Raw genomic sequence first — 20,464 nt, forward strand, 5'->3', positions numbered from 1 at the left:
GCAGCGGAAGCGTCCGATGATGCAGTGTATCCCGTTGGCGCAGGCGAAGAAGGTGGGGGCGCACTTCGACTTGACCTTAGCTACGGGTGGAAATGAAGAGACGGGGAAAAAAAAGTGGAGTGATAGATGAGTCGTTTGGGCGCCGGAGGATGATGCACTATGCAGCAGTTTTTCAATTGAATGTCATATTTTGTGATGGACTGTGGGTTGACGTTGATGAAAGATGGAACGACTGACTGAAATCTCTGAATTGATCTTTTTTTTTTAACTCTTCAAGTGTGAGGGTTATTTTTTCTTTAAACAGAAAGGGCAGGTAGGATTTCCTAATCCTATATTAATCGATACAACTATCCGCAGCTATACTGAGATTAACCCATACAGAGAGCTTCTGCTCATTTCGCTTCCATTTTCTCCCCTAAGCCTGACAATTTAAGGACACATGAACCCCAAATAGTGGGGTAGCTGTTGAAGAAAACAAGTAAATGAGAAAAACAGAGGGAGCAGATAGTCTGCCGGAGTGTTAGTAAGGATCCTGCTATCGATCAGCCTAAAGTGGGCCACAGAACTTATCGCGCCGGACAGACCTGGGACTGACCGAAGAGCATGCAGAACATCAATGCCCAGCGTCCTCCGTTTAGCACTAAACCCTCGTTTTAACTCAAACACATCGATCTTCCCCGGAGGTAGCGGCTAGACTCAGGCAAAGGCAATCTCGAAGGAGAAGAAGAGAGAGGGGGCGCCTACACTTGCCTTGAACTTGGAGCGTCACGAGGCCTGATTTAAAACAGGGAATGTAAAACAAAGAATTCACACCAGAGCCTGTTTCTATTTCGGGGCTGTGCGAGAGCCTATGTTGTTTCTAACGCTCCTCTGTTGCTCTGCTCCAGCTTTTGTTCGGCTGCTCACAGATTATTCCCTCGGGCGACTTGGTGCCACAACACAAAAGCCTGAAATTGTAAGTGAAGACCTGCGTCTTTCCTCCAGAGGCACTTATGGGAGTAAGAGCAAAGAAAAACAACCAATTATAGCCACAGGGTCGCGATGATCACTAAAAAAAGATCAACGCTGGATGCGGCTGCCGGTGTGGTTACAACAGCGTAACACGGTGTCGGACCCAACATTCTTTTCGGACCAAAGTCCGTAACCAAAGTTTGCCAACAATGGGGGCGTGCACAATGGCCACGGTAGACATCTCACTTTTTTCTGCGCTCGCCACAACAAAGAACAAAAGCCTGAACTTGGCGTCCGCGCCGTGATTCCACATGCCGGCGGCACACATTCCTCCTCCAACATCCAACGGTACATTGTGCAGCGCTGATTTACGAGCCGGTTGGAGCTTCTGCGATTATGCTCGCTGAGGGCAGGGAGGTGGGGGTGGTAGTAGGGTGGTACAAATGGACGCCGGTAGGCATAACAACCAGCAGAGAGTTTGACCTACTACACGCCCACCAATCCCAACCCAACCCAACACCACCGCCACCCTCATCTGCAGGATGAAATGTAATCCAGCGCTGGCCCAGCGCCTGGTCTGTGTGTGTACAGTCTGGCAGGCCCTTTGTTTACCTGCACAGCGGAGACCTCGGCTGCTTAAAGCCCATTTTGCACAGTGTATCACATTCATTACGCTCGGCGGCGGAAGAGCCGGAGCGACACGGGAAAAAAACAAAAAACAAAAAAAACAACAAAAAAACAAGAACAACAAAGATATCGACGCGCGCTGCGGGGGTGGAGAGCCTTTTTCTTTTATTTATTTCCTTGACGTTTTACTGCTCGCTCGCTCTCTCTCTCTCTCTCGCTCACTCTCTCTCTCTCTCGCTCTCTCTCCCACATGACATATAACGAAAACATGTTCCAATGTTTTGGCCACACGTCTGATTTCTCTTGTGAAATACAGCTCCGCCCCGCCTGCCCCGCCCGCCCCGCCCGCCTCCCTCGCCTCCCATGCCCCACATCCCTGGATCCATGTGGATCTAAGCGAGTATGATTTGCTCGCCTGGGCCCGGCTGAAAAAGAAACAAAAAAACAAACAAACAAACAAAAAAAACGGTAGCCCGGGCATTTCGAGTTTTGTTTCATTTTCGCGCCGTCTTTCTTTCTCATCTGAATTCTCACGGCGGCTGATCCCCCGCCTACAAGTGTAATTGTTTTTTACTTCATTTTTACTTTCACAAGGAAAAAATGAAGAAGAAAAAAAAATCACATAAATAGTAATTCTATGAAAGGTCTCCTAAGCATGGAAGCGGAGGCGTTGATTAGGGAGAATAGAACAGCGGGCCAATGTGCTCAGCTGCATTTTGGCGGTCGCTTTGCCCTTCACAGCATACAAGACATAAAAACCAATCAAAATTAATTTGGGAGGAAAGCCAGTTTAGGGTGTGGGGAGGAGGGGGAGATGTGTCTTTAAAAACACAAACTCTGTCCTCCGTTATTAAATCTCCCCCGGCTAATCCTTCCGTGAAGGTGTTTTCTTTCTCTTGGAGTTATTTATTTATTTTTTTCTTTCTTCGCGCACCTCCCCTTTTAAAGCAAAGCTGCGGATTCGGCGCATGCTCCCGAATCACAAATCACGGACGCCACACACACACACACACACACACACACACACACACACACACACACACACACACACACACACACACACACAGACACAAGCGCGCGCGCCTCCCCTTTCCTCTCCAGACATCTCTCTCCCGCCATGTTCTCCATCTGTCGTTTGAACTTCCCCAGCCCCGTGCCAAATTCCCGTTCTCATTCTCCACCTCCAGCCTAATAGACAAAGTGCCGCTGTTGAATGTCTTGGAAACTGAGCTCCAACTGCTCACTAAAGTAAAGTGTCTGCGGGGCGGGGGTGGTGCGGTTTAAGCAACCACACCTGTCTTGGGTCTAGGTAATTGGGCCCGGGATCAACGGTGGCTGTACGCCTGTTGCTCATCAGAGCAATCAACAGGTAAATCACCCACCACCCCCCACACACACACACACACACACACGGGGAGAGCCTCTGTCATGACGATGATGATGTGTCCATCTCCATCTTGTCACTTGGGTGGGGCGTGGCAGGCGGAACTGTGTCCACAGTGTCCTATTCGACAGGGGTTCCCGACCTTTTTTATTATCACTGACGGGGGTTGGGGTAAGAGAGTGACAGGTCTCTCCCGTTATATACATCTTCAACAAAAGAGTATTATAAGGGTCACGCAAAAAAAAAAAAAGGACACCTGTGTTTTCGAGATTAAACTTGGAATTCCGCTCCCGATTTCGCAGCGACCCGGCGAGGGGACACCCCCACCCCCATAGATAAATAGATATTAGTTAATTAGATCTCCAATAAAACACACACTGTTTTTATTTGTTTTCGCTCGCTTGTTTTCGATTTGAGATCGCTCTGATCGGGCTTTGCTAAAAAGGTAAAAGTAAATGAACACAGGCTAAACAGGGCGCCCCTGCCCGCGGCCCGGTGGTTGGGACCCCCTGCTCTACAACAACCTCCATGCAAGTGTCAGAAAAACAGCTTAAAACATGGATAAAAACTTTCAAAACACTTTCAACACATATAAAGCAGCATTTCCACCTGCCCCAATCCAATATAACTAAAGTTTACCTTGAAATAATAAGTTACAAAAATTGTTAGGTCCGCCATCCCCTACCGCCTACCGGTGAAACACCCGGCGACGGCAGCGTTTGAGTCCGGATGGATCCGGAAAGCCGCCTCTCCCCCAATATCCACCTCTCCGCCTCTTCCCTCCCTCCTCCCTTCCTTCCTTCAGCCTGACTCTCCCCAGAGGAGGGAATGACTTGTTCAGCACAGGTAGGCGGCCGCGTGACGGGCATGCATGAGCGAGAGGGCGAGGAGAGACACAAGGAAGAGGCTAACAAGAAAGAAAATAAGGCAAGGGAGAGAGGGAGCGAGAGAGGGAGAGTGAGAGAGAGAGAGAGAGAGCGCGAGCGAGAGCGCGAGCGAGAGAGTGAGAAAGTGCAGACAGTGGAGGACTTGAAAGGATTCTCTGACCTTGCCGAGGCATTTGTGAGGGAAGGGGAAAATCAATAGGCAATGGAGTCAGGGCGAAGGCAAGAAGGGCAGAGGGGGGAGGAGACGGGGGAGTCGGGGGACGGCCGGGAGATTGGATTAATCAATCTGTACGCAAGACTGTCCGGGTCTGGTCGGCTTCTAGTACCGCACAATAGTCATGTAGCATGTATGCGGATATGGCGGGAATTCATCTGAGTCCACTAAGTCTATGTGACGCAGACGGCGGCAAGAGACGGCACCGGAAACGTGGTTAACTGAAATGCTGGATTAGATATTGGGGGGAATTAAGTACGAATCTGATCCAATCCTCTCGCGAATCGAGCGTGAGATGTCACGGGAAACACTTTTGCAACGCTGCTGAACGTTCCAACATGACGCAAAGAGAAGTGAAGTGGTCCACATGTGGAAAATAGCATATTGTTTATTTTGAATGCTCAAATGAGTCACAAGTGCCTAATCGGAGTTATATTTCTGCTAGAGTGAACACGTGGTTCATAACATTTTTTTTCTTTTTTTAATATACCTAAAATAACGTTTTATGTGTCACATATTGTGTAAAAATACACAATATTTCAAGCTATTCTGCCTCGGTTTCAGTTTTCCTGCCCGGGGCGATTGTGGCCACCAGCCACCAGTGAGCCGCTGTCATGTAGCGGTCATGCTGTTGGCGATGTGTTTCTTCCTGTAAGGTAGACGTGTGGAGTTTGAGCAGCGTGAGCGTGGTACTTTCAGACGTGGTACCTCGACTTGCGACTGTAATTCGTCGTATAAGAACGGTGGTATGTTAAAACAGTCGTATGTCGAAGCAATTTTTCCCATATAAATTATGAAATCATGAAGGGTGAAAATAAAATACACAGCACAAACACAGTAAATATGAAAAAAATGTCGATAAGCCACGAACTACGTGCACACGCGATGTAGGTCGTACACTGACTGACTGTTGACTGGCTGCTGACTGGCCGCCGACGCGCCAACTGCAAATTTCCACGCTCGTATCTTGGAGCAGTCGGCCGCAAGTCGATACAGATTTTCGCGACTATCGCTGCTCGTGTCTTGGATTAGTCGTAAGTAGATGCAGTCGTAAGTCGAGGTACCACTGTAGCTCCTTAAAAGAAATATATTGGATTGGTATCATCATTGGCAGATTTCAGTATCTATATCAGAAAAGAAAAAGTGCTTCATAAAAAAATAAAATAAAAAAGAATTATAAATAAGCTGCAGTTGGACACCTCACGAGAGAAAGAAACAGACGGAAGAGCGGGGGGGGGGGGGGGGGGGGGGGGAATAAACAGGAAACAAAGAACTAAAAAGCAGTGGCAGCACTTATCACATCACGGATCTCACCTCCTGAATAAGCCCCCTCTTAAAAAACGCTGCGGCACGCGCTGCAGCAAAGCAGCGACGTGACATTTCTTATTCTTTTGAACACTTCGCATGCAATCATCTCGCATCGTTTGCGGCGCCTAAAGTGACGGGGCCGGCGTTGGGAGACAGAGAGGGGACAAAGAAAGAGTGAAGCAAGAAGAAAACAGGAAGGCCGGAAGAGTCGGGGGGGAGAGGAAGAAAGAAAGGGAGAGAGAGAGAGAGAGAGAGAGCGAGAGAGAGAGAGAGAGAGATACAGTGTGTGAGACCCCAATCAATATTTCATCCCTGTTCCGTGTGGTATTAATTACAGACGCTCATTGATCAGTCATCCATTAAGAGTCTGGGCTGTGCCGCACTCCCCGTCCCATTAAACCATCTGCTCTGCTCCATCTTCTCCGGTGGAAAAAGCTTTGCCTCCCCTCTTACCTCCCTTTCCCTTCTCTCCTCCCTTCTGGCGCTCTGCAAATAGCATTTCCTCACACAGAGCCGGGCTGAAACAACAAGCGCTCCTCTCTAAGTCGCCCAAATTCCCACAATCCCGGCCTGGCTTTTTCCTCCGTGACACAGCCTCCGCCAAAGCTCCACACGAAGGCACATCTGCGTACGTACATGCATACACACATGCCACAACCCCCCCCCCCCCCCCCCCACACACACACACGTGTCTTGAAAGACAGGCGGGGGACATTTTCCACTCCTGTTGTTTTAAGGAACCTTTGTTGACGCCAAGTGATTAGTATCTCCATTAAGCTTAATACCTCGTGGGTAAAGCGAAGGTCAGCGCACCCTGAGAGAGTCAATATGACCACTTGCATCAGTACTTTCACAAGTATTGAAAATAAACCGCATCTGGTGTCGCTGCGTGATACGGAAAAGTAAAACAAGCAGAGGGGACGATGCGGCTCCGAACTCCGAGGGGCTCGAGCGGAATAGACGCCGAGCACAAACACACGCATCGTGAGAAAAGACACCTAAATTGTCGGCTCCGCCGGCAGGATGGAGTGAAGGCACGTACGCCTTTGTATTACTGTATTGACCCGCATATAAGTCAAACCTGACAATAAGACGATCCCCCTTTTTTCAAGACTGATTTTTAGATAAAGACTTTTTGAAGAGCAAATCTTGTTCTTATAAAGAAAGTCATTTTATTTGAAAATAATGATAACACAGCATGCAGTCGTACGGAGAATACGCAGCCGCCTATGTGCTAATGTAATGCTATACCACATGTCACAAGCGCGAGTTCCGCCCGGAAACCCTAAGCTGCGGAACCAAACAACCGGAAGCTCAAGCTGATTGGCCGTGTGACGGTCACACTATGGCGAGTGTCAATGAGTCTGACAAACAGGCTTCTCTTAAATCAGCCGCGTGGGAACATTTTGGGTTCCCGGTAAAACCACGACGGCTGTGGAGAGCGAGCGGCGGATCGGATGAGGACGATGTGTCGCCGTTGTTCCAGAGCTGCAGGGTATGTCTGCGGAAACAGATTGAAACACTCCTAATGCACAAGTTTTATTGTTTATTGATCTACGGTATATTGACATTTAAACGTCTAGACCCCGAGTATAAGACAACACCACTTTTTCAGACCTTTTATATTTGTGTCAATGCGGTAAATTCCAACAAGGACTCACTTTCATTTCTGACAAATCAAAGTTCAAACTTGGACAGTTATAAATGGTTTTTATAAGGCACGACAAGTACGGTTGTGTAGCTCCCCCGGAAGCCAGATCATCAACTATTTTGGTCGTCCACGTTGTCAACCACTATTTATGTGTTAAAATGTTTTGATTTACTGTCAAAAATGGTGAAACTAGTGAAAGTGTTGAAATAGGGATTATAATTATCACTCAATTATAAAATGATTAAAATTTGGTATATTGGCAACTAACAACTGATGCATTGTCGATGAATTGTCAAAATATCTTCTAGTATAATATCTAGTATAGTATAAATCTTTTATACTATACTAACTATAAGACTGTAATAATACACATCCAACTCGACAAGAAAAGCCATGAATATTGAGGCCTAAAAGTTTGGATAGCCAGTTAATTTGCATCAATCCGACATCTTGATACAATCTCAAACACTGGCTCAAAATTGCCACAAAATCGGGATGGAAACATGTGATTGGAGGATCAAACGATTTCCCCCAATTTTTTTTTGATTTTGCTCATATAATTGTGATCAGGGAATTATGTAATAATTGTGACAGCTCCAACGGATGGAGAGCTGAGACGGTGATGTCATTCCAGAAGGACGACTCGCGGCCGTTCCTTGCATTTCTTTCTTTTCATGTTCCGTTACTCCCCTCTGGCTCGCCTCCCTCTTCCCTCTTTCCATGTCCCCTCACATCGCTCTTCTTTCTCCCTCTATATGTAACTCCTTTCCTCATGCTGTGACCAGACAAAAGCACTAATCCTCGCTTGGAGGCTCCTCTCTCAGCATCCTTTCGCCTTTCTTCCTCCAGCTCCTCTTCATGCAGAACAGGGAGCAGGGTGGTGACTTCTGACCTCTTTGGACAGGGAATTAGTCAGCGCCCTGTCGCTGAATCAGCCCTTAGCCACCCCCCGGGCATGACAAGATACCATACACTAAATACACTACTATCAAAGACACACAAAGAGGGAGATAGCGAGAGAATGCGGAGACGTTCCCAGCTGAGCGAATCAGAGACTTAACTCCATCAAAAGAAAAGTTGGACTTCATAACAACAAACAGCGGGGTCCCGCCCTGAGGAGTCAGGCCAAGAATAAAGTGGCATATTTAATGTACTGAGGCTCAGGCTTTGGATGTTATTCGTCCCTCTCGTTTTCTCTGGGCGCTGGGATGAGATTTAGAAGTCAGCCAAATGTATTTCCATGACTCGAGCTGACCCGCCCGCTCGCTGGAGGAGGGAGGCAGAAAAGCAAACAAACATGGGCGAAGCGTGGCCGGGAGAAGCCTCATTTTTTTTTTCCGAGGTGAATAAGCATTTCCTGCGTGTTGGCGCAGTGGACCACGGAACGGGAACAGATCAACAACTAAATAACAAAATAAATAAATGAATAAATGAATAATCGCTTTTTTATATAGCACCTTTCAAAAACAAGCTATACGGCGCTTTATGATAAAAACAATATTAAAAGGAATTAAAATCGAAAGACATAACAAGGTACAGGCATATAAATAGTACAAATACCAGCAGTTAAGAAAAAGGCATATGATAAAAGTGAGTGTTTGGAAGAGATTTAAACAAGGAAACTGAGTTTGCCAGCCTGAGATCTCCAGGCAGGGAGTTCCACAGCTGAAGGCCCCGAACAACAAAGGCCTGGTCACCGTTAGTGACAAGTCGATATTTTGGATCCCATAGTAGGGGCCCGGTTGGAGGATCTCAGGCAGTGTTCAGGCTTATAGTGAGTTATCAGATCACAGATGTAGGAAGGAGCCTTACCATTCAAGGCATTAAAAACAAGCAGCGAAATCTTTGATTCAATTCTTAAACTCACTGGTCGCTTCTCTTGGTGCGCGTTAAAAGCCTGGCAGCAAGGCTTTGTATCAACTGCAGTCTTTGAATGCTTCGCCTGCTGATACCAGAATAAAGTGCATTGCAATAGTCAAGTCTGGAAGAGATAAAAGCATGGATGACTTTTTCTGCAGGGAATGACCTGATCTTGTTTAGCTTTCTTAGTTGGGCAAAACAGGACTGTACCATTTGGGTGACCTGAGTGTCTAGGGACAATGCAGAGTCAAAAATAACACAGAGGTTGGAGGCCATTATTGGAAAAGGTACCCATACTAGGGGAGAGATTATTAACGCTGACAGCGCTGGTACCCAGAGGGAGAAATGTATTGTTTTTTGCCTGGATTTGTATTATGGCTCTTTTTGGGCTTAAAGTATCCGAAAAACAGAAACTGCGGTACGCACAGACATGGTTAGAACCGGGATGACCTCTTGCTGTTTGAGTTTGATCAATATTGATGTATATAGGCAAGCATGAGAGACTTGAACTTGATGCGAGCGGCTACAGGTAACCAGTGGAGCTCGATGAGCAGCGGAGTGACATGTGCCCTCAACCAGCCAAAGAGGGCACATGTCACTCCGCTGCTCATCGAGCTCCACTGGTTACCTGTAGCCGCTCGCATCAAGTTCAAGTCTCTTATGCTGGCCTACAGAGTGATTGTTGGGAATGCTCCCACCTACTTAAATGCTCTTGTAAAAGCAAGTTACCCCCCGGATGCTGCGCTCATCAAATGAGCGTCGCCTGGCTCTGCCGGCCGTACAACCACGGCCATCCAGGTTATTCTCATTTGTAGTTCCACGTTGGTGGAACGAGCTGCTAAAAACGACCAGAGCAGGGGCCTCCCTCTCTGTCTTTAAGAAGCACTTGAACCAGCTCTTCAGAGAGCACCTCCTCTCCTAACTTACAATTACTTAGTGCTACTTAGCAGTATTTATTGTTACACTAATGTCTCTGTCGCAATGAAGCTTGAATATTATTCTCCCTTGTAAGTCGCTTTGGATAAAAGCGTCTGCTGAATGACTAAATGTAAATGTAAATGTAAATGTATATTTGGAGCGGAAATTAGTGAAAAACTGTTGGCGCAATTTGATTAGTGATTATATAAGTCCAAGCATCGTCTCTCGGAAGTCATTCACATCCAACGACTTGCGCCCTTTGGACCGCATAGTGTTCACAGACAACCCACATAGACAGACAACCTGAGCCAATGCTGTAACTCGTAAAACTGTAACTCCTGCTGCCGCTTTACATAACCCCGTCATTATTTATACACAATGTATTTCCTTAATTTTAACTAAACACGTCATTATTTATACACAATTTATTTCCAAAGCATTAAATCTACTTTAAAGAAAACAGCGTCCCGACCTCGCAGTGGACACGGCGGACTCGCAGTGACCCTCCATCACAACAGGTTTTCCTCAGTGAGACCCGACCGAGTCCCATCGCCCTGGGCGGCGAGCGGCCCACAGCGAGGGGAGAACACAGTGGATCACCGTTACAGCACCGTACAGACCGCGTCTGAATCACAGTCTGGACAACCGACGCTGAGACATCATATATCAGCCTCTAAGAGTGGAGTTCTATTAGTCATCATGGTGAGTTATAGCAATGAAGGTTTACAGCCACACGCAGACAGCTGCTTTTTGTAACTTGTGCTGCATTTCACAGACAACCCAGACAACCGTAATTCCTACCTAACACAACTAAACTGGACCCCGTGTATTTCTCTCCGTGTAATTATAAGTATTTCTGATTTGGAGTCTTTCAACTCCAAGACATTTCTGGACATTTAATTTTTGATTTCAGCAAGGCAGGACATAGTAGAGGAAACATCAGTGGTACCAGGCTTTAATGGGACATACAATTGGGTGTCTTCCGCAGAGCAATGGAAATTTATGTTGTGTCTATGCATGGTTTGCCCCAGGGGTAGTATGTATAGTGAATAAGAGGGGACACAAAATAGACCCCTGGGGGACCCCACAAAAGAGAGGTGCATAAGAGGAGGAGGCATCTCAAAGCAATACAGAGAAGACCCGTTCGACAGATAGGAGATGAACTAATTCAGAGCAACATCACTGATTGCAACATAGTTCCTCAGACGGCTGATTAAGACATTATGGTCCACTGTGTCAAAGGCTGAGCTGAGGTCAAGGAGAATTAAAACGCAGCACTGCTCTGTGTTGGCTGTGTGACCTTGACCAGAGGAGTGCTGCCTATGGAGCGGAAACCTGATTGAAATTTCCCAGAAATTTGAATGTTGTTCATAAAAGAAATTCGTTGAGTGTACTCTTTATTTTATTTTTTTGATTTTTATAAAATCTAAGAAATAAAGATGTCAGCCTGGAGATGGGTCTAAAATGACTTAAAACAGAGGGATCTAGAGAGGGCTTCTTTAAAAGAGGGTTAACAGTGGCATGTTTCAAATAGGAGGAGAAAATACCAGTAAACAGAGCAGTTAACAATGGCTAAAAAGCCTGGACCAACCATCTGAAATACAGCTTTTAAAAACCAGGTGGAAATGCAGTCTGAATGACAGGTGGATGATTTTGAAAGTGCAACAGTGCGTTCCAGGCTTGACCGAGAGATTTCACCGAATGAAAATCGCGGTTAATGTTGAAGATGGGTAAGAGTCAACAAAAAGCTTTTCTGACTTTAGTGTTAAAATGCTGCTGTAGCTTCCCCTATTTTGTTGAAGATGTTATGAAGAAATTCTTCATAACTCCCTGGGGAGGATTCAACTGGCTGGCTAGGAGGGGGACCGATCACAGAATTTAGAGTTTTAAAAAGGATTTTGGGATTACCAGATCCGGAAGATAGGTGTTCCTTGATTGCACGCTGATAAGTGAACGTTAGCCCTTTTAGAGAAGTAAGGGAGACACTGAGTTTATCCTTTTTTCCATTTCCTCTCTGCCTGCCTGCATTGTCTCTTTAAGATCCTTCATTCTTCATTCAGCCATGGCAGAGAAGAAGGTTTCAGCTTTTTAGCATCTGACTGGAGCTACAGAATGGAAAAAAAAATCTGTGCAAGAGCTGTTAAAAGGCTCCTCTGCGGCGAGGCCATGTTGTTAAGAAGTGTGTTTGAGGCAGTTGAAGCTTCACAGAGGTGGGGGGACAGGGAGGGATTTTAAGGAGCGGGAGCGAATCAGTCTGGGGGGGTTTTGGGGTCAGGAGGGAGAAGTGGAACCTGGAACAGCACCGCGTTATGATCAGAGACGGCAAAATCGACCGAGTTCACATCGTCCACACGGAAACCATGGCAGAGCAAAAGGTCAAGTGTGTGCCCTTTGTCATGGCTGGGATGCTTCACATATTGTGTGAATCAGAGGTAAACAAAGAGGACGGAGGGCGGCAAACGGGTCCGTAGATGAAAAAACATTAAATAGGCAGTTTATTCTTTAAAATAAAGTAACGAAAGCAACCAGATAAATAAATAAATGCGGGATCCAGCGAAACAAGCACGGCAGCGGGGAAGAAAATGCAGAGCAGGTTGGCTTGAATCGTTTCGGAGTACTTGTTGCCATGGGAATGAAATTATGGTTCGGATCTCGGGTCATCCAAGGGATAGGATGAGAACTGAGAATTTTGTTTCCAATGCAGATGAACTGGGAAGGGAAAAAAAATGTCTGTGGTAATTATTGTTGTTGTGAGTTAGTGTGCTGGCGGGATTTGAATACATTTGCACAAACCGCACTGATGCTCAAGCGGGTGTGATTTGTGTGTGTGTGTGTGTGTGTGTGTGTGTGTGTGTGTGTGTGTGTGTGTGTGTGTGTGTGTGTGTGTGTGTGTGTGTGTGTGTGTCTGTGTCTGTGTTATCCAACGTACGAGGACTGATACTGTGTAGAAAAGGCAGAAATGTCCACATCAAATAATCAGAACGATTGGTGGAGAAATTCAAATATCGAACATATCTCACCTAAATTTGACAAGCTCCAAGGCGGAAGCTCCATTGAGTTAACATGGAATTAACCAGGATCCCTTTTAGGCAGGTTTCCCACCGCCAAACAGGTTTGGTTTGTGGTGTGGGGGTGGTGTGGTTGAAGCAGCCACACCTGTCTTGGCTCTCGGTAATAGAGCCAAGATAGTTGTGGCTGCTTCAACCACACCACCCCCACACCACAAGGTTCAATTGAGGCTATGACCCCAAACTTTGCCAGGACACCCAGTCCAAGCAGGCTGGGATCCAGGGCCGTGCCCCCAAGCCACCCCTTGGTCCTATCGGCCCCCAAACTTTGCACGGATAACGGGAGGGTGGACCCGAAAGCTCAAAATGTAAACCATCATCACGAAAATGTTCAGGGGTTATAAAAATAATGTGCACTGACTAGCAAACAGGCTGAAACTCGATTTGACGCCGATCAGGTAATTAAAATACATTTGAAGAAAATCCCATTAATTTCACAGACGATCGTGTCTGAAGCAATTTAAGAAATAGAACAAGTCTCCGTACTCCTCCATCCTAGCGAATCTTCATCTCAATTATGAAAACCTAGCGTTACATCAATTTGACAACAACGTCACTATTTTGACCCTGGGGAATTTCTCATCACGCTTCAGAAATCCATAGCCGCATCACGACTGTTAAAACCTTTTCAGTTGTATATCAGAAACACCAAAAAGGGAACAGTGCTCTGAATTTGATGATGAAATTATGAAATGATGGATCTATCTGACATATTCATCAAAAGCGGTGGAGGATTACACAAAGGTGGAGCAACCTTTCAGCTAGATTGACAGGGAATGTGAGGCCTTGTTCTGCAATGTTATGGACAAAAAAATAATAATTTTGCAAAGTGGATATACTGTAGAAATAAAGTTTCTAATCTAATCTGTATTGGCTGGAAAACTAAAGAGGAAGAGAATGAATAAATTAATTTTGGTTCATACAGGTAGGAAATCCTTATTAAAAAAGCCAGCCATCAGAGTACGGGACACAGTGGCCTCGTTGATAATTAAAAGTGCAGCGTTTGGCATCTCTCAAACAAGTGGGTTGCAAGTCCAAATTGGCTTGTTCTTAGTCCGTTTCCCCTCTGAACCCGTTTGCTGGATGGCCAACAAAAAAACAAATTCTCATTAATGAGACACCGGGGAGATGTCAATGAATGTGACCTTTCCCTTGGGCTCTGCATGAGTGTTCCCCAGCAAAAGACACAGACCCAGATCGTCCGTAATCTGCTCTAGGAGATACTGTTCCGAGACATAGCTGTATTCCGGGGGAAATGGTAGATACGGTAGAAAAATAGCCATTGGCCCCCGGAGCGAAAGATGTGCACGATTAAATGATATGTTCACGGGCAAGTGCACACATTCAATTTGTGCCACACAGGGACGTACACGCACATGAAAGAAACCCTTTATGACAGAGGACAGATGCTGAGATAACAACAGGGGTGCTCCCAAAGATTTAAAGGCTGCAATGATCTGTCCAGGCTCTTCAATTTGGACCAAATACTGAAATGCCTCCGTCCTGAAGGAGGTACGAAATGGAAGGTTCCCAGCGAAGAACCTTTTGTCAAAAGCGATATGTCTTATCCCACTCAAGGGTCATTCCAGGTCTGCCATTGTAATGATGGGGATAATGATGGTTTCTAGAAGGCCACCAGATGTCATGTCAGTTTTTAAAATCATCACACATAGGTGTCGATTGCTATAATGTCCCCACAATCACAGGTGACCATGCTATGGGGTTGACGGGGGCGGTTTATCGCAGAGTTTGGCGTCCCGGGGGCAGCTACGCCTGAGTCATCCCTTCCCAGTCTGTCAATTTGGCAAACGTTCCATCCCGCTGCACGATAACAAGTGGAACGCATTTGGAGTGGGAGTTTAATTAGGATTCCACTTGCACAGAATATCCAGCGCCACAGCCTCCAAGTCTGCAGACTAGCTGTGCCTCTCAGATAATAGACACCCAGACGCAGCTCTTCCCCAAGCGGCGCCCCACCCTCAACCCCACCCTCACCCCTTTGCTTCACCCTCCTCTCCCTTCACTTAGTGCTGCATCCCCCCCAAGCCCTGTGCCTCCAGTGTAGCCTTCACTAATAGAGCAGGGAGTTTGTCTTGGGAGTAGTTGCACGTGAAGTAGTTGCATAAGCTATGTATTGGGTAACACCTAGCCGTCGATTTGGGCATAACAAGCCACGCTTATGTCGCAGCGGAGAAAGCAGGCAACCACAAACATGTGAAGAGGCGCGTTGTTTGGTGGCTTCCACCCTTCCAAGTTTGACTCCTCTAAATGAGCCCTTCCCAATTTCTGACAACATCTATACCATTTAAAATGAAGAGATAACGAAACATTTTTTTGGCGACGTGTACATTTGCCGAATAAAAAATGACTACTAGAAGTTCCTTTGGAAAAATGAAGCTATAATATTATATTATATTCTATGCTATTCCATTCTGACCCTGCCCTTGTCTGTTTGTGGTGGAAAAAAAAGGAACATTTAATTATCAAAAGTCTAAAGGCTGTCAAAGAAATTAGTAGAATCCTATAGTAGTCAACAAAAAAGCAACCAAAGGTTAATTGAAATGACCTGGGCTTCAAAAATAAAGAAGATCGATCACAGAAAGTTTAGCCTTCAGGGGTGTGTGTGTATGAGCAACTTTACTTGAACAGGTCCATCCCAAGGTGTCATGTACGGTGCCCCTGAAGTGCAAAACACAACGGCAAATAACAAAACACAACAAACTGCAAATGAAATGAACAAAAGAGAAAACACAACAACAAATCAGAGCGACGACATTAACTCCTACCGGAAAAGGTGGGTGCCTATTGACAAGGATAGTTGCTGATAGTCGCAGTTGGACGCACTGTCCATCTCTTTAGGGTGTCGTGCAAAGGTACTTATCCCTGATAGGAAGTGTGCCCCTGGCCACGGGAGCCCGCATGCATTCAGTGAAGGTGGAGCTACATTACTCTGCTGCGATTTCACCTAATTCAATGAAAAATAGCAACATGTGGATTGTTTTATTAATCCTTTACGTATTGTAGATTTATCAAAGAGGTTTTTATTCTAATATTTATTTAATGTTCTTCTCTTTTTATTATAATTATTATCATTGTTGTTAATATTATTATTATTATTATTATTATTATTATTAGTATTATTATATAGTCACTGTTTACATACTTTACCACTATGGCAGGTTAGGTTTATTATTAGTAATATATTATAAATTTCATTATCACTATTCGACTTGTATATATATTTAAGTTGATGTCAAATTTACCTTTTTTCTATGAGTACTTTTGCATGTATCTGCATAAATGTGTATTTTTCCTTTCTTTTAAATCTATTTTCTCATGCACAGATGGAAGTTTATGTATCATGTAACATGTTACATATTGCAACTGCACTGTAAATTGAGCATCTAATTCAGCATGAGCATCTGATTGAGCATCTCATTCAGTATGCACATCTCTGTATGTGTATCCCCCTATAACTTTTGCCAGGAAAGAGGAATCATCTTCATATTAACCAAGGTTATTCGGTGTTGTCTGAAGTATATATAAAATAAGGTTTTGCAAAGTAACACATGGCTCATCTATCAAAACAAAGGCTTTTGTTCTCCTGTACATGTTATGGAACTTTAAACTTTGAACTTTTTGTAAGGAATTTGTAAATTCAAATGCATACTTTAAATAAGTCGATACTGTAAAACCAGAATCACTGTTACAATTTTATCAAATTGCTCGCCTCAATTACATCTACTTGACTTGAAATGTACATTAAACTGAATGCAGCATTGTAAACATGTTTTTGTTTCTGTAATCCAGTTTTCCATTGCAAATGATAGCCTGCCCTTGGATATTGTTGTAAATGATTCTGAATTTCCCCTCCTTAAAGGGTAAATAATAATAACCATAATAGTTATCATGATAATAATCGATTGCATTTATAGAGGGCATTTCATAACGGAAAGCCAATAAGGTACTTCTCCTAGCAGGCTGGACATGCAGTTTAGCAAAATATGTAACCCCCTTTATAATACACAGATGATGTGTATTATATTATCAAGTGCTTAATTTAGTGTTTAACACCACTGACGATCTGACATGGGCATTTCATATAGACACTCTTGTGAAAAGGCGAGGAAGCGCCTTTATCACCACAGACACCTGAGGAGGTTCAAAGTCCCTCCAAAGATCCAGAAAACCTTTTAATCTGGTGCCATTGAGAGCATCCTGTCAGGGTGCATCACCGCCTGGTATGGGAACTAAGAGGTTTCCAACCTCTCAGGACCGCAAAGCCCTGCAGAGAGTGGAACGTTCCACCGAGCGTACCACCGGGACAACACTCACCCCCTTACAGGACTTATACACCAGGCAGTGCAGGACCAGGGCAAAGAGGATTATAAAGAATCCCCACCATCCCAACCATGGACTGTTCCAGTGGCTGCGGTCAGGCAGACGCCTCTGCCAGCCACAAGACCAGAACAGAGAGACTCAGAAAGAGCTTCTTCCCCTCAGGCCATAAGAACACTGGACTCTGTCACAAACTATAACAAACCTCATAAATACTGTGTCCACTTCACTGCTGCAATACTTGCACACTTTTTGTTTTACACTCCTCGATATTTATTTTCTACTACATTATTCTCAGTTCACAAACATTGCACAATGTACATAGTTTCTGCTGTTATTGATTGGTATATCATGCCCATCTGTACAGTATCCTTGGTATTCATTTTCTCAGTTCTTAAACATTGCACAGCAAAAAACATTGCACTATATAAATATACAAAGATACACATAGTTTATGTGGTTGATTGTGGGTATATTTTAAATGCTGTATATAGTTTTCTTTTTACAGGTACTCCTCAATTAACGACCTAGTCTATCAGTATTCAGGACACTAGCGTTCGCAATTGCCGCGGCCTCTTACCGTGAAATAACACATGTCCTCGCTTATCGACCAATTCGCTTAACGACTTCGTTGTATTAACTCAACTCAGCCGTTAAGTGCAGGAGTACCTGTATTTGATCTTAATTATTTTTTATATTCCTATTAAAAAAAAAATTCTATTTGTAAAACTCTTCCCTGCACAGTCTCTGGAAAAAAAAATCCCACAACATGCTGCACACTGTGCAATATAAAATGTGACAAATAAATCTTTGAATCTTTGAATATTTTGAATCTTGAATCTTTGAATATTTGAATATGGAGAAGTTTCCTCTTTCTGAGTAAATGTTCATTCTGGATGCATTTTTGAGCTGCTACAAAATGTCTCACCTCTCCATAACACAGACTCTGCTCTTCCATCAAGTATTTTATTTTGTTTATACTTCAGATCAAACCTAATAACCTTCGTGAATATGGAGAAGTTTCCTCTTTCCTATGAACAGTTAAAGGGCATACACATTCTCTCACTGTGCATTTTCTGATTTGTAAAGATTCGTTTTATTGAAAGTTGCTCAATTTACAGTGCAATTGTAATATGTAACTTGTTACATGGTACATAAACATTTCCATTTGTGCATAAGAAAACAGATTTAAAAGAAAGGAAAAGGAAAAAAATACACATATGTATACAGACACATTCAAGTGTACTTGTAGAACAAAGGTTAATTAACATCAAATTAAATATATAGAATCAGAATTGGAATCAGAATTAGAATCTTTATTGCCAAGTAAGTTTACACGAACAAGTAATTTGTCTTGTCTTCAACAGGAAGCATAAATGTAAAATGGAACAATAGGAAAACAATATGTCAAATATCTAATAATATGTCAAATAAGGCTGTTTTTTTTTTTAAAGAGCTGTAGAGTTTGTGTAGGAATGTGCAAATGTTCAGAGTATGAAGTCCACATGAATAAAGAATGTGCATTAATGTGCGCATTGACATAGCCACTCAATTCAAGGGGGCCAGGTCCTTGTAGTGTCTATGGGGGGAGGGGGGAGGGTCCGTTTCAGTGGGGGTACCGGGCCTTGTTGATGAGGCCAATCGCAGACTGGAAGAAACTATTCTTGTGGCGAGAGGTTTTGACCTTGTTGGACCACAGCCTCCCGCAGCCACTCACCTTCTCAGCCAAGCGAATGACATACCGCAGTCGGCCTTTGTCCTTGGTGGTTGCAGCTGTGTACCCGATGGTGATGGAGAAGGTGAGGATGGACTCAATGATGGAGGTGTAAAAGCGCACCATCATCGTCACTGGAAGGTTGAACTTCCTCAGCTGCCGCAAGAAGTATATACTCGGCTGGGTTTTCTTGATGATGGAGCTGATATTCAGTTCCAACTTGAGGTCCTGGGGTATGATGGTTGCCAGGAAGTGGCAGGACTCCACAGAGTCGACTGGGAAGTCACAGGGTGATGGGATTGGGGCTGCATTCTTCCTGAAGTTCACAACCATCTCCACTGTCTTCACTGCGTTGAGCTCCAGGTCGTTCTGGCTGTACCAGGTCACCAGATGGTCAAGCTCCCATCTGTAGGCGGACCTATCCCCACCAGATATGAGCCCATGAGGGTGGTTTTGTCCGCCTTCATTGGGCAGGAGATTGACAGACTGGTTGCTGGAGGTGCAGCTGTTGATGTACAGGGAGAAGAGCAGAGGAGAACGCAGCCTTGAGGGTAACCGGTGCTGATGGTCTGGGAATCAGAGACGTGTTTTCCCAGCTTCACGTGTTGCCTCCTGTCAGACAGGAAGTCTGTGATTCACTTGCAGGTGGAGTCGGGCACGCTCAGCTGGGAGAGCTTGTCCTACAAGAGAGCCGGGATGATTGTGTTGAAGGCAGAGCTGAAATCCACAAACAGGATCCTGGCGTATGTTCCTGAGGAGTCCAGGTGCTGGAGGATGTAATGAAGGGCAGAGTTTTCTGCATCGTCAACAGACCTGTTGGCTCTGTAGGCAAACTGCAGGGCGTCCAGGAGAGGGTCTGTGATGGATTTGAGGTGGGACAGCAGAAGGCGTTCAAAAGACTGCATCACCACATAGTTCAGGGCGAAGGGTCTGTAATCATTAAGTCTTGTGGTCCTTAGTCTTTTTGGGACTGGGATGATGGTGGAGGATTTGAAGCAGGCTGGTAAATGGCATGCCTCCAGTGAGGTGTTGAAAATGTCTGCGAACACCGGAGACAGCTGATCAGCACAGTGCTTGAGGGTGGATGGAGAGACAGAGTCTGGTCCGGCTGCTTTGCGGGAGTTCTGCCTCAGTGAAAAGCCTGTTGACGTTCCTCTCCAGGATCGAAAGAGTCGTCACGGAGAGGGGAGCCTCTGTTGTGGGTAGCTGTAAAGAGGTCCAGTCTCCTGCTGTGGTGGGGGAAGTGGAGGTGGTAGGTTGGGGCGAGGGCGATGGTCTCAGGGCTGTCCCATTGCCTTTCAAAGCGACAGTAGAAGTTGTTCAGGTCGTTGGCCAGGCTTGAGTTATTCATGGAGTGAGGCGTTTTCAGTTTGAGGTTAGTGATTTGTCTTAACTCTTTCCAGACAGAGGCAGAGTCCTTATTTTTTATAGCGGCTTGGCGTCCCCCCCCCTGTGGTCGCCTGCGCAAACGCTCCGTGTAGATTACTCACAGATATAAAAAATTCCCTGAAAGAACGACTTTGATTTATTTTTATCCGCTGATC

The 20,464-nt window shown here is 45.0% G+C and overlaps 1 protein-coding gene across 1 annotated transcript in view; it reads right to left on the reverse strand.

Moving 5' to 3' along the window:
* The window catches only part of ldlrad3 (low density lipoprotein receptor class A domain containing 3), a 101,577-nt gene that overhangs the window by 42,827 nt on the left and 38,286 nt on the right, over positions 1 to 20,464 (reverse strand). Inside the window, exon 3 of the mRNA XM_080002496.1 lies at positions 1 to 80. This exon is cut by the window's left edge and continues 46 nt beyond it. Within this exon, the coding sequence (XP_079858622.1) occupies positions 1 to 80 (80 nt within the window). The remainder of the gene's footprint in view (positions 81 to 20,464) is intronic.

The sequence above is a fragment of the Zeus faber genome (genome assembly GCF_960531495.2).
Source record: "Zeus faber genome assembly, chromosome: 6".
Taxonomy (NCBI): domain Eukaryota; kingdom Metazoa; phylum Chordata; class Actinopteri; order Zeiformes; family Zeidae; genus Zeus; species Zeus faber.